Below are 14,883 nucleotides of genomic sequence, written 5' to 3'. Positions count from 1 at the left end.
GTGAGGACTTATTATTAGGCCGGATGATGCGGCGCCTCGCTATCCTACACACGGTAGAAAACAAAGGTAGTGGGAGTTACGTGGCTTCTTAAAATGAAATCATATCTTATATATACTATATATGGAGCATTTGTCTCGATTTAAACAGACTCATCCAAAGGTATGCCGACATCATTTTAAAATTCAGGAAGTATCGTTTCAAATCAGGACCAGTTCCAGCTACAAATCGGATTTTGCGTTTCAATTGTTTTTCAATACCTCATTCCTCTAAAGAGATCTTGAGAAAAGCTCGAGTCACTAATTGTCCTGAGAAACGTCGTTCTGCTCCACCCCGAGACGCTATTTGCACATTGGCATCAATAGTGAAATAATCAATCAGTCAGACAAAGTTTTAACTCTGCAGGTGCCTCCTAATTTTCTACAACAATGGATTTCCTGTTCTGCCTTTTCTTTGTTTTTCCTCGTCTCCTTCTTCAGACATACAATTGGTTCGTATTGATTTCTTCGACATCTTTCTGAAATGACTCACTCGCTTGTTCTGGGAGAATGATTCTAAGATGTCTTTAATTTTCTTACCCATTTGAGATGAAGTTTATTTAGGTGTAAGTTTTTTTTTTGTGGCTCAAAGTGCTCTCAAGATAGTAGGTGGGAAAGATTGATAGTGTATTCTCTCTTGGAAAGGGGGATAATGTATTTAGTGGCGCATGGGCTGGCAAGAGGTGTGCTGTGGCGCCCCTGAGCAGCAGTTGGCCCTCCTCGGGTGTTTTGTAAGCATTTGACAGGTGAAATAGTGTGGGAAACTGTGGGGGGTGTTGCTTTAAATGCTTTTTGTTGAGCTTGTCGGGATGTGGAGGTGCCGAGTGAATGCTCAATAGCTCTGTAGGAGACGCTGCTGAATGCTTGTGCACTGGGAGTAAAAATGGCTGCGCGGATTGTCTCGGAGGTTCGCGGTGTCGGGAAACGCCGACTGGGACTTTAGTCACCGTCGAATGATCTTAAGAGCGTTTTAGTTCCTGGTTGATCTGATTTTTGTGACGTAATGTTCTGCTGTGGTTACCAACATTGTGGATGGAAGTTTTTCATCAAGGCACACAGCGATCTGTCTTACCATGCTTGTGGTTGGTGTGTTGTGGAGATCTTGCACGGGGTACGATAAATCAAACTCAGATGTTGTTACATCCCTTCCAAATGTGCTATTAATCTGATTTTATATGTTTGCTCCAAAGCCCTATAGGCGGTGCAGATCGTTTTCTGAAAAAAAAAAGAAAAAAAAAAAAAAAGGAAGGTAATGATTTTTTTCCTCATCCTGACGAAGGGTCATACTGTGGTTTGATATTTAAGGGTGGAAAAAAGGGTCCAATTGGGTCCTGAAAAACCAGAGCAGAACGGAATGGACAAGTTGTATTTTCCTTCTATTTGAGTTTTGGCACAGAAATTTTGTGGCGGAAAATAGGAAATGTCGATGGGAAGGAGGCTGGGGTGAAATGGTGTAAACAAATTGAGAAGAAAGTGAACAGATGAAGGAATGTGGATTTGCTTTTTGGGATGGAGAAAGTTAGGCCGAGAGAGAGGGATTGTTCGGGGCCAGCGCCTGGCGTGGAGTATTGTTCATCCTTCTCTTTGGAGCTGAACGACACAGGAGAGTTTCACACGCCACTTGCGGGCATCCTGCTGGGCAGCCCCGGAAGGGGGCCATTGCAGCCGGCAAACAAGGCTTGGCCATCGGGATAAATTACTTTGAATGAAAGGCTCTGTGTTTGCCGTTTTTCCCCTCTTATTCTGAAAGGAGGCAGAAAAGGAAAGAATTCAACCTCAACCGCAGGTTGTCGGATTCAATTCTGGAAAAAAAACTTCGCCTTCCAAGTCACCAATTCAAACTCCTTCCCCCCCAGATGCCCTGCGGACTCTACACCCACCTCTGCCAGAATACTCGGCAATTTTGCTGTCCCGTGGAGACGTGGTGGTTTGCGATGATTGTTTACGGACGAGGTCCTCATTTGTATACGCAAGCTCCTTGAAGTCCAAATTGGTGTGACCAAATGTGGAAAACACTGGGCTCCTTATACTCACGCTGGCAACTCCAGCTTTAATCTAATAATTCCGTCGTCGCCCCAAACCGGGCAGTTTTAACGTTACGTCGAAATGTATGCCAGGTTAAAGCCGTCGAGCGAATCCCTCGATGCCGTGTCGTTTTCTAACTGAATATTGATTGCAGAGCTGGGACCTCGGTTCCTGCTCTTCTCATCCAGGCAAAGCCCCATAAAGCGAGTTAGCGCTTGCCCACATGGAATAATCTCTTCTTATTACATTTATATCCTCATAGTGAGTTCACATTGGCAGATTTATCTGGCTTTTGCAGCCGCTCCAAGACGTTTAATGAAGAAAATTGCTCATGTGCAAAATCCATCTTTGCTTTGGAGCCTGCAGAAAAGACAACTGTTCAAATAGATGATTGGAGAAGGCTAACCTGCGTGTTGTCATCTTTCAATTGAGGTTCTTTTGAAGACTTGATAACTGCCACTTAAAAATAGGCATCCAGTTTCGAGCCATTTTTAGATTGTTGCAATCATTTGTGCTTGGGATGGAAATTTTAACCGAAGGGGCCTCAGTATGGAAATCCAAAATCTGGAAGTGGACAAAATCATGGTCAGGTCTGCTTCTCTGTCTTTCATTCTGTTCATCTCGTAAATCGACATGATTTCTTCCCCAGATTGACTCTAGTCTTTCATCACCCAGTCGCAGAGTAAAAAATTGATGAATTCCAAGGAGGAGAGGGGAAGGCGTATGTTTTGGCACAGACTAGTGACTCATGTAGCAATCCCAGTCTGACTCTGCACTGGATCCAATCCAGCCAACATTATTTACAGACACACAAATAATAGAAAGGCATGAATTAGCAGAGCGTGTCCATTGTGGGCAAGTGCGGCTGGAAACGGCAAGTCGTCGCACAGGCAGAGGTTTCAAATTCCATCTGACATCTATTGGTTCAGCTCGACTTGATCTTGGGGGGTCGACTACTTGGGATTTGCTTGCTTCCACAGTAGAAGATGTGTGTTTTAGGTCACGTAGTGTGTGTTTGAGGTTTGAGACCCAGCTGTTAAGATGTTTGAAGAACTTTGTCAGTAGCTACCTACATGCAAACTTTTTATTGTTCATTAAATAAAAGGCTGACACTCTTCATTTACTTGTGGGGAAGTTTAATGATGTGTTAGATATATATAACTGTATATTAGGGTTACTGGAAAATTGGTTTAATTCAGGTTGGACTTTTGGATTGTATGTGTTTTCTTCTAGTGGGTGCTCTTGTCTTTCTTGGAAGCCACCAAAGCATTTGGTGATACTAGTCTGAAGGCAGAATGACGAGATCGCGACTCAAACTCACTGATGTTCTGGACACATTGAAGTTCTGATACTTGTGTGCTTAGCAGAGGCCCTAGTTTGGGGGTAAAGTTTTTGGATGTCTTTTGGTTGTGTGTGTATGTGTGTGTGTGTCAGTGGGGGGTGTCATCTGTCTGACAATCTGCGGATTAGGGTGAGCTCGGACACCAAGTGCTCTCTCAGCACATTACCCACCAAGTATGGAGTTTGCAGCCAGAGGCAAAATGCAGAACACTGCTGTGATTACATTGTCAGAACTATTTTGGTGAATATGAAAATATTTTCTTTCTTATAAGGCAGAGATGCATGTAAACATTCCAGATTCAATACGAAAGACACATCACACATTTTAATGGCGCTTTATGTGGTTTAAAACGATTCAGCTACTGCTTCAATTTCTGTTCAAAATGGCCGACAACCAATTGGGCAAAACGGAGCTTGGTCACAAACTGATAACCACCGACATGCGTTACCTTATCGTTTTTAAACACATTTCAGTCCCTGCCAACTTTTATTGCAATTTGTCACCCAATCTTGTCAAAAGTGTCATTCTTTCCCAGCATTTATCTGACTGCTATGACAGTCACGGTGCTGACTCAGCAGGCCTTGAACAAATAGATAGACTTTTCTCTCGCTTTCTCACTCTATTTCCCTTCCTCTCAGGCTTCACGCAGAGTGCTGGTTTCTCACCCTCACCTCATAAAAAGACCACATGAGGCTTTCCTGTTCACGGTTAGGACCACCAGTCTGGTGCCATATGGTCTGGAAGATAAGGAAGTACTGGTTAGGACCCGTACTTCCTTATCTTCCCGCTTTATGGCTAACACAGCAGCCATTTTTTTTAAGGAATTCAACAGCACCATCTGCATCTTCATTACCCTGTGTCGTGTTTGTTGTCTTTGCAGTTCACCATCAAGGTCATCAAGTCATTACAGTTCTGCTTGTGATACTTTTCACGCAGTCTGTCTTTTGTCGTGAGAACATTCCGGAGAACATTCAACTCATATAAAACTGAATTGTTATTTCGAATATAAAATGTGTATGTCTGCCGATAATTGAACTCTTGGTTGGAAACAAGAAGTCGTCACACAACTATTGTGCTCCTCACAAACCATCGCAGTTCTTTGTGTATGTCAGAATTATGTTCTTTCTTTTTCCTTTCTATGTTGGTCTCATTCTGTCTGGCTCTCGCCTCTTCAACAAAGTGCCAGCCAGAATGACCGGCAGCCGTCCACTTATCGCCGGCCAAGTCAGTGTTATGTTTGAACTGAATTCAGAGCCAGTTATGGATCGTGCGTGTGTGTGTGCGGGTTTTCAGTACCGGACTGTATGCAGTTCTGGTCATTTGGTTTTTCATTTCAACTAATAACCTCTTTAGCAACAGGGCGATAAATCGTTCTAATTATGGTGTTCTTGTTCCTTTCAAGAGAAGAGAGGAGGTATCCCCCCCACGTACTTCTTAGTTGCACTTTGTTAACTGACACTTGTTCGGTTGTTTCTGTACTTTCTCTTATGTGCTTGAATGAATCACCGCACATGACTAACACGGCAATGTGTCTCTGCATTGAAGTTAGGCTGGAGAATGTTTTGCCATGAAAGGTCAGCCAACAGCAAGGCTGGAAATTGTTTGCCATCAAAGGTCGGCCAACGGCAGTCAGAACAAAAAGACACACCCTCCCGCTGAGTTATAAGAAAGTGATTGAATGCCACTGTGTGATAAGAGTTTTAATGAAAGTCCGAGATGAGCAGGTGTGAAAAGAAAACCCGCGTTGTGTGCGAGCCCGAGGGATGAGCTTGTGATGATGAGCCTGTCCAGAAAGATTTTTAGTTATGCTTTGAACATTTGGCATCGACTCAGAGCTTGTTTGTCACTAGCACATTCCCGAGTCCCCAAACCGATTCTTTTGGAGTGAATTCCAAAACCTCCGAACCTCTTTCATACACTTTGTTGAGCAAGGCTCAACTTGCCGCTGCTGTGGTTAGCGGCCGGCTGCACTGATGCAGCCTGACCTATGATGGGTAAATTAGTAGGTGTAGATGAGCCAATGGAGCAGAAGAACTGGCTCGTTTAGCATCTTACAGTCATGTCAGCGTGGCAGAGCCCACAGAACCACAGGGAATGTCATGAATGTGTTCTTTGTGGCCGCCATGGAGAAACTTAAAAGTACCCATATGTTGTCATAGAGTGTAGCATGGAGTTAAAATAGGAACAAAGACCCTGAGAAATGGAATGTTCACTTATTGGAGTTGAATGGAATTAATGTTTTTTAAAGCTGCAAATTCAGTTATGTATAACCCGGGAATTGTTTCTGGACGGTTTCCCGTAAAGTTACAGTCACTAACTTTACAACTAAACTGGACCTGTCAGCCTACCTTAGATTTTTGTGTTTTTACAATTCGAGATATCAGGAGCAGAACTGGCTCGTTGTCTTTATAGTCCCACAAGTGAAATTCAAGAAATTGATCTATTGAATGGAAAAATACTCCAAAGCATTTTAGTTTAAGATTTAATAGTGATTAATTAGTTCCATTGATGTAACAAAGTGTCTATTTGGTTTGGATCGACGCTGAGCTTTTATTTCCAGCCCGCATTTTTCCACTTTATGAAAATATTACCAGAGTTTTATGCGTCCTCATAAATTGTGGTATTTGTTATTGTTTTTCAGAGTTTCTTTATAGGTCGTTATTTTGCGTTGTGTCAGCAGTGTTGCAAAGTGACAAAGCACAAACACTATGAAATGGCATTCCAGTCGGATCCATTGTGATATCGGACCACGTGGATGTTTCAGGCTCAACAGTTGCCGGGACACAATTGCTTCAACTACGCCATTACGGCAGCGTAAAGGTGACCAAAAGGCATTCCCATCTCGTTACTATGTCAGGTGACCCAATCAACCGTCCTTTATTTCTTGCTTATCACTTTTCAAAGCGTGACACTTTTAAAAAAAACAAAATAAAAATGTCGTTCAGACCCTCCAGGTAGTCTCCTGGGCGGTCGGCGGCTAATTAACTTGCAGCCTTTTTTTTAGCTCAAAACCTGCCCCCCATCAAGCTCGGCTTACTATTGTGTGTTTTGGCCCCACCATTCTCTCCTCCATTCCTCACACATGTCAATTATAACAACTGCAAATTTTTTTTGGTGCGAGGTGTGGTGTTCGGGCGAGTTTTGCGGTATTATTTGCTTGAGATGTGGGACCACCTGTGCTGTTCCACAGCAGGCCTGTTCAGACAGTTTGTGGCTGAAGCGGCGGTGGATCCATGGTGGCCTTTGTTTTCTTTTTCCCCTCTCTGACGGTTCCCGGTTACAACACACGGAGAAGCTTCTGGCAGAAGCAGCAGGTGAACGCAGAGTTTAGTCGGCAAATTGCCTGACGACCAAGAAAGAAGAAGCCTTTGTGTAGTATGTTGAAAGAAACACTTTTGCCTTATCCGAAAGACAAAAGCTGTTATTTTCAAACTCAGACATCAACGACAAGAAATGGAAGATACTTTGTGGGATAGTTGACAGTTTACAGGCCATTAAAGTAGCACAGCCCATGTTCTCTGCTGTACATTCACGATTCTATATTCTCGTAAAGACTGAATGGCGGCTGAAAACGTAAAGCTCGGTGTCTCCTCAAAACGGGGCCGGCATGTGATTTGCTATCTGTGGGATGAATCGGAGGTTAGTCATGCTGGTTGCCTTCAAAGCAGCACATTGCCATGCCTGGCAGCTGCATGCTGATTCTGATCCCCTTCCAAATGTGCTCCTTCAACTAATAATCTGTTGGTCTGGAGTTATAAAAAAAATATGTTTTATTTATTTTATTTTAAATGGAGCTGATCACATTTCTGTGTTGAGGAATTAGTTACGGAATGTTCCTAATTTTATCACTTGCCGTTTCGTGTTAACAACGAATCAGGCCACTATTTATTTGCAGTTTTAGGTATTATATAAAATGTGTGTGGTTGGGGGCTATAAAAGAAATTAAAAAAAGACTAATTATTCCACATTAAGTAATGATGAGCAAGGAAACTCTGGAATTAGGGTGTTCCCTTTTTCTCCATCAGACAGAGAGGTCTGGAAATCAGGGTCAGCGAGGAAGAGAAGGTGGGGAAGGGCTGGAAATAAGACGGACAGCTTTAGGGGAAGTGTGATGAAGGGATGGTGAAAAGAAAGGAATGAGAAGAAAGAATGGGGGACTAAAAAAGAAAGAGGCCATTAATTTAGTGCAGTGGGAGGGATCTGAAGGTTACTGAGCTCTCTCTGCCAGGCCCTCCTGGGTTGACTGATGCCTTTGTGAAGGGGCCAGAAACCGCATGCACACACACACACACACACACACACACACACACACACACACACACACACACACACACACACACACACACACACACATGATCAGACTATCCAAAACCATCCACCATCCACTGAGTTTGTTGCTAAATACAAGCTAGCTTTATCTAACTAGGTGGTCATTAATGTACTTTCAAATAAACATTTATGCCTTTCCCAGAATATGTGTGGGTCACTTATTTCTATGATTCTAATGGACATGCCTGAGGCTCCATACTGTACAATAATGTAGCCACAATAGCATTTTAGCTAATCGTACACTTTATATTTAGCGAGAGACCCTTAGCTATATTTTGTTACATTTTTCAAAAACAACATAACCAAGAAATAACTTAATTTAATTGTTCCATTCCAACGCCCTCATCTTATTTAAAGACTGAAACAAAACAACAAATGGTCTGATTTATTTTCTTAACACAACATATGCATCCAATATTCTTGTAAACTTCTAATTTGTTTGAAACAAGTCAATCTCTTTCTCCCTAGAACACGTTTTGCACTCGTGTTTTTGTCGTACAGAGTTACAGAAATGAGGAAATGTGAATAAATCAACAGGCGTGCTACTGTAGAAAGATGTTATCTCCGAGTTGACACGACAGTGCTTGTTCAAACTGGCAGACACGGGCTGGATTTGATCTTTCTGAGAACGCAAACTACCCCAAGCCGTGTTACACATGGATGTTCCATCACACGTGAAATCGTAGCCGTGTCTCGTAACTTGATCTGTGTGTTTGTTTTGGTGCCTAGCAGGAATCATGCAATGTATATTCTTTTTATAAAACATTTGAAAACTTCTGACCAGTTTTAATATTAACTGCCAACCATTTTATTGTTAGTAAGAATATGCAAAAAATCTGAATCAATTTTTTTTCTTTGTGCGTGTAGGAGTTGAGGGCAGTGCTGAGTGTTCCTGTGGGAGGAACCACTTCACGTGTGCCGTCAGTGCGTTCGGCGAGTGCACCTGCATTCCGGCTCAGTGGCAGTGCGACGGAGACAACGACTGCGGGGACCATAGTGATGAGGATGGATGTAGTAAGTTTGAAAACTCTTTTTATCTCATCTCCCTCCCATTTCCGTTTCTTTACTTGACCCGTGTTTCACGGAATATCCCGTTTGCAAAACACTCAGAAATAATTCGAGGTCAGGATTAACAATGAACGCTACAAGTTTTTTGATTTTGAAGAAACGTACACACAAAGTGGTTCAAACACAAAGTTGTTTTTTTGCACTGGTTTGTACTTTCTTTCTATTCTATTGTTACATTCCATTTCAAACACAAAGCTGGCAATTCTATAGTTTCCATTTCAAGACTCCACACTGCGGGTTTTTTTCGGACCATAAGGTGCACTTGAATTATAAGGCGCAGTCTCAATGAACTCATTTTGGAAATTTTCATATGAAGCATGCACCTGTTTTTCTTTTGAAAAAACAAAAAGGTTTTATGTGCGCTTATAGTCTGAAAAAAAAATCCAGGAACACATTCTAGCAGAATTTTAACATGTACCAATTTAAGTCTAGCCTGCATGGTGCTAATTTGACGACTGGACTTCTAAATAATGCCAGAAAAGCACGCATGTGCCCGGGCAGCCGTTTCCTGCATAAATAGGAAGAAAATAATAAAAAGACCAAGTATAATTGGCCCCATATGGATCCCATCATCACCAAGGGAAACACTGAACGGTTCATTGGTCCAGGCAGCCTCGTATTTCTCGTGCAGAAGCAAGCAGAAGCACTTTGCATCCGTGTCTGTGACCTTGCAGTACAAGTGCTTCACGAACATGTCAGTCGTCAGGAGCGGGATGTCCTCTCAGTTTCAAAATTTTATGTAGAAATGCAAAAGGTCAATGTAAGCAATGTGGAAAAAAAATCTTGTTGGATTCTTTGGGTGTGATGATCCTCTGTTTCCAGCAATCTGTCTTGTCACATCAAATGAGTTCGAAAGTGGCAGATAGGATACTAAGTGTTATTGATCTGCAGCCAGTTCAACGTCTGATTGCGGCCGTATTGATCCGTTGTGCGATGCTTATTGGAGGAGACACATGGATGCAGTCAACAGATATCAAAGCATGTAGGGGGTGGGGGCCCTTTCCAAACCATTAGTACAGTTTGATCAGTACTCCCCCCATGTAGTTTGAGTGGATAGATTTTGTATGTACCACTACAAATCCTCAGTAGTAAACGATCCAGTTACAGTAGCGGAAATAAAAGTGTTGATTCCAATAATTCTGCTCACACTGTCCACGCTAACATATTTGATCTCTGAAGTCTTGTTTTGTTCCGGGACTGGATTACTGGAAATCAAATGAAATTTATGGTTGATTTTTTTTTTCTTTAAACAAAGTAGTTTCTGTAACTCAGTAGAAACAACAGGCATTTGTGACCGTGGGAGTGTAGACCCAAAATGACAACACACACACACACATTTGTAGTCATAAACACAGAGACGGCTCCTCTCAGCATATTTCGAACAGTGCAATTGTGTGACGACTGGAGACTTTCTTCTGAACTTATACATTGATGTCAATTAATAAATTTCTTAGAGAATGTGCCCATTGTTCTGCATCACACTGGAGGAATGTGGAGAAACGAGAAGTCTATGAAGCTCCCTTTTGTAAACTTTGGATCTAATTACAACGTGGGAATCACATGGAAATTGTCTCGATGTGTTTCCGCAAGTATAGACGTGAGGCTCTTCTTCCTCCAGATAAACTTTCATCGCCGTAGTGAGACTAAGGCGAAAAGGAGAGTTGACGAGGGACTTTAAAGGACATTAAATTTCTATTTAATAGGCATGCCAGTCCGTTGAAGTGAAAGACAGAGCAAATGACACTCGAGGAACACTAATATAGTTGATGGAGTTTCAAGGTGAGTAGAAAATGGCAAATGGCCTTTGCAGCTTGCAGTCACCTTATACAGTAGTAGGAAAGGAAACATGTCTTGTAAATCATAATGGGCATCCTCACTTAAGTAATAATTTAGCCTCATGTTCATTATTATTATTATTATTATCATTATTATCCTTCCGTCCGTCCATCCATCCATCCGTCCATCCGTCCATCCGTCCATCCATCCATCCATCATCTGCACCACTTGTCATTATTATTATTATGCATTGGTGCAGTGATTTCAGAGTCCTAAAAGCAAACAACAATCTTGGCAGACTTGTACAGTAAACAGCCTGGAGAAAATGGAGGAAGTAAAACTAATGCAGTGTACCATTGTCTTTGGGCCACAAGCAAAATTCTTCCGGAAAATAAGCAGCACGTCCCTTTGAACTCTTCAATTACCCTCATTGTAGAACGGAAACAAGCAAACTAACTGATACTGATTAATGCGTGTGTCTCCCATCTCTTATCTGGATTATCTTTCATGAACTCTTTCCAAAGTTCAATGTTATAAAACAAAACAACCCACACTGACTCGCCATGTTCAACACGGAATATGTGACTGAAAAATGGTTCAAGATTTATATATCTTTGTCAGTTTTACAGCACCTCCCTCATCGTTCTGCACATCATTCAAATTGATTTGGATTTATTTTGGTCACACTCCACTGATGTAAGCAGGCCTTGAGCTATGCTCGGATTCCCGCTGTGAAAGTAGCTGAGCATGTTCAAGTGTAAATGCTTTCAGCTCCAGCTTGGGGGGACATAAAAGCAAAAGAAGATGGATGTCAAATACAGCGTGTGGCCTCTTTCACTCGCAAATTGGAAAGCATTGCTATAAATATGAGCCCACTTCGACGCGGCCTTGCTTGTTTGTGGCATATTATGAACAACCGCAATATAGTACCCAAGTGTGTGCAAATGTACTGATCCAGCATTCTGTGCTGCTGGTGTTTTAAATCACCGCTGGAGTAAAATCCCCACGCAGAAAGCGTTTTATGAAGAGGTGGAGGGGGTGCGTGCGCAAACACACTGCTCTGTCGGGTTTAACTCGCAGCATCAATTCAAGGAGGACCACTGTTGAAGATAAAAAAAATAAAAAATGGGGAAAAAGACACTAGTCTACTTGATTTCTGACTACGCTTGAGTTTCTTTCTAAAGAGTGCAATAGCTTGCTTTTTAAAATATTTCCAATTTTTGCAATTAATTTAATAGTGATTTTTAATATTTATTTTTTATTTACTTAACTGACATTTTTTAAAATTGTAAAAAAAATACATGTATGTATATTTAATATTTATTTTTACTTACTTTACTGACTTTTCCTAACTTATTTTTGTGGTAATATTTTAAAATTAAAAAAATATTCCCAAATAAATGACCACATTTGCAATTATTTCACGCAAACTCAGACCGTCTTAAAATATTTCTATTACGTCCCTTAGAAGTGTTCCTTAGAAACAAAATATGCAATAATTCATGGCAGTATATCTACACATGTTGAAAATGTAAAGTGGTTCTCCCGGAACCATTGCCACATGTGGAAAAGTAGACAATGTACCAAAAAATAAGAAATCACCCCGCTGTCCTGGAATCCACCACTGCACCAATCAGAAAGCAACTGGACCAGCAGGAGCACAACTGCTCCAAAAGCAGGAATGAAGACGATTAGGACCCCATCCCCACCTTCTCTGTCACGTCAATTTCTCACTTCAAACCTCCATCAGCTCATCTCAGCATCCTCTCCGCCATCCCCTTATCATGCTTCTCACCTTATTTTAATCCAAGACTTTCTCATTTCTTTCTCACAAGGTGGAATTTTTCTTGCTTGGCTCAGCATGTTTGCCTTCTCGTCCATCTCCTTACCGCCTTGTATTTTTCTTTTTTACGTCTTTCTGTCTCGAGCTTTGATCGAAGCTTTGGAAACATTAGCATAATCCCCCCCACCTCCCCTCCCTTCTTCTTCTTCGTCCTCTACATGCCTCCGTTTTCCTCAAACCTAGTCCAGGCTGTTTTTCTTTCCGCCACTTCTTCTTTCAGTATTTACAGCCTCTTCAGTAAATGAAGCTGGCACAGAAAAAAGAAAAATCTAGGCTGATACGGGCTTAGAAAGGAGATCTTTCACAAGCTAGTTTGAGCGGATTTAAAACGGGTTCTTCAATTTAGGATGTTGTTTTCATTTTAAACATAATTAGTGTGCTTATGTGCTGTTTTTTTTTGGTCACAGTTGGCCCAACCTTATTTTGAAACGCTAAATGGGTCAAAAGTACAAAGACAAAATAATAATGTTCAAACTATGTAGTAACAAAATAAAGTTACCACATCAACTTGGGTCCCAATATTGAACTCTTGATCACCAATATGGAAACAATTTGATATCTTAATTCATCCCCTGAGTGGTTATATTGTATCCAAAAAATATCGGGAAAAAAATTGAGATGACAGCAATCGGCTCCAGTAAACATGATCCGGGTGGAGAAGATGGTTTTACTCTTGGCAACTTACAAGAGACTTTTTTTTAATTTTGTACTCCTGCCATGATCTAGTATCAGTACAGTTTGACAGCTTTGGCTTTTTGCTCTCCAAGAGCAAGCAAGGTCTGGCTCTTCAGCTCACAAATGTTCGGAATTCAGCCACAGTTTTAGGGGATTGTTGGCTTTGCAATTTCACGCTCCAAAACTATGAATGATACATTTGAGATATTTGGATTCATCCAGTTGTCTGATGACTTGGATGCTTTTTAATTCTACAATAATCATAAGCAGATGACTCAAAACCTGAGTCAACATTTTGAACTGTAAAGCTAGTAATGCAAATAGGTAAATGAAATTAAGATACACATATCAAACTTATGAATGCTTTTATGGCTGGTAGAAGTCCAGGATGTCTAATAAAACACATCAAACGGGCCGCTGCCACATACTCTGCCAAGAAAAAAAACTCAGCCGGTAGTTCTACTCTGCCCTGCCAGTGTCAAAGTTTTTATGGCTGCTGACTTGAGCTGTCTCGAATCAGATAAGGGCTCTGTGTCAAGTAAGCCCAAGCACAGGAGAAGAGATCACATTGACAAAGGAGAGAGGCATTTTCGGGCTTTTCTGGAAAGCAGCAATCATTCCCACAGGAACAATTTCGGCTGCAGTACAACAGCCTCCAGTGCCCTCCGGGTAATTTTTTCCATTGCGGTTGAGCACTTTTTTTTGAGGGGTGGGGATGGGGAACTGTATGCACAAGATGCCACCACCAAATAAAATAAATAAATGAAATAAAATAAAAATAACGGGGGCTGTATGCACAAAATGCCCCCACCAAATAAAATGAAATAAATAAATAAAAATAGTAATAAATAAAAAATAAAAATCAGTTTAACATTTGAAAAATTAATTTACAGAAAAAAACTGCAACAATAATAGCAGCCACCCTAATTACACGGAATTGAAAAACCAGTTCTATGTTCAATAGCTTTGTTAGGGCAAAAATGGAAGTTTTTTTAATTCCTATCAAACAATTTTTCATTCATGCAATTCCTCAAGTTCTCTTCCTTTCAAACTAATCATCAACAATTCTATTGAAGCTCATCACCCTAAATTATATTTGTCACAATGTTGGATGTGTTCCTCAATCCGTGTGTGGAATAACATAATTCCGCCGTGATTAACGGTTTCCATGGGAGATGACAGTCATCTGCAGAAGAAATGACATTTGACGGACACATAAAGCATACCTTTCCTGAAAATCCTTCGCCTCCTTCTTTGTGCTCCTCCATCATTCTCGGGAGTCCACATCTGTTTTCTCCACAAGGTTTTACTTCTTAAGACGTTGGCTTGATGTGTTGAGCCCCGGTGATAAGCAGCTTTAAGACAGATATATTGCTCCCATTAGAGGCACTTGATTCCGCTGCTCTACAGGAAAGAGCGCCCCATTAACTTGCTGCTCAAGGCCACTTAAAGATGCACACAGACATTTCATTTCCAGCACGTACACTTGCGGACAGACTTTTTTTTTTTTTACTCGGCTGAATTCTCTCACCATACATGAATGATCGATAGCGTTGCTGCATTTCTCTGGCCAAAAATGATAAAAAAAATGGCTCCATTATACAGTCAAATTTGCAGGCCAATACTTATTTATATAACATCAAAGAATGAATATTTGAGTTCTCTCTAGATGTGAGCAAAGCTATCGTAACAGATATGCTTCAGATAGATTAAAGGGAATGAGACTTAATATTTAGTTGCAAAGCAGGCAAGAATTACATCGAGCCTCCGACTTCATCAAACTTTTGCC

At 41.2% G+C, this 14,883-nt stretch overlaps 1 protein-coding gene across 3 annotated transcripts in view; it reads left to right on the top strand.

Annotated features, from left to right (window-relative positions):
* Positions 1–14,883, top strand: part of lrp4 (low density lipoprotein receptor-related protein 4) — a 54,544-nt gene that overhangs the window by 16,493 nt on the left and 23,168 nt on the right. For all 3 annotated transcript variants that reach the window (XM_037246512.1, XM_037246511.1, XM_037246513.1), the window contains exon 2: positions 8,600–8,746. In XM_037246512.1, coding sequence (XP_037102407.1) covers positions 8,600–8,746 — 147 coding nt within the window. The remainder of the gene's footprint in view (positions 1–8,599; positions 8,747–14,883) is intronic.

The sequence above is a fragment of the Syngnathus acus genome, chromosome 3, assembly GCF_901709675.1.
Source record: "Syngnathus acus chromosome 3, fSynAcu1.2, whole genome shotgun sequence".
Lineage (NCBI taxonomy): Eukaryota > Metazoa > Chordata > Actinopteri > Syngnathiformes > Syngnathidae > Syngnathus > Syngnathus acus.
Note: the sequence above shows the minus strand (reverse complement) of the source record. Positions and strands in the feature narration are given on the sequence as shown.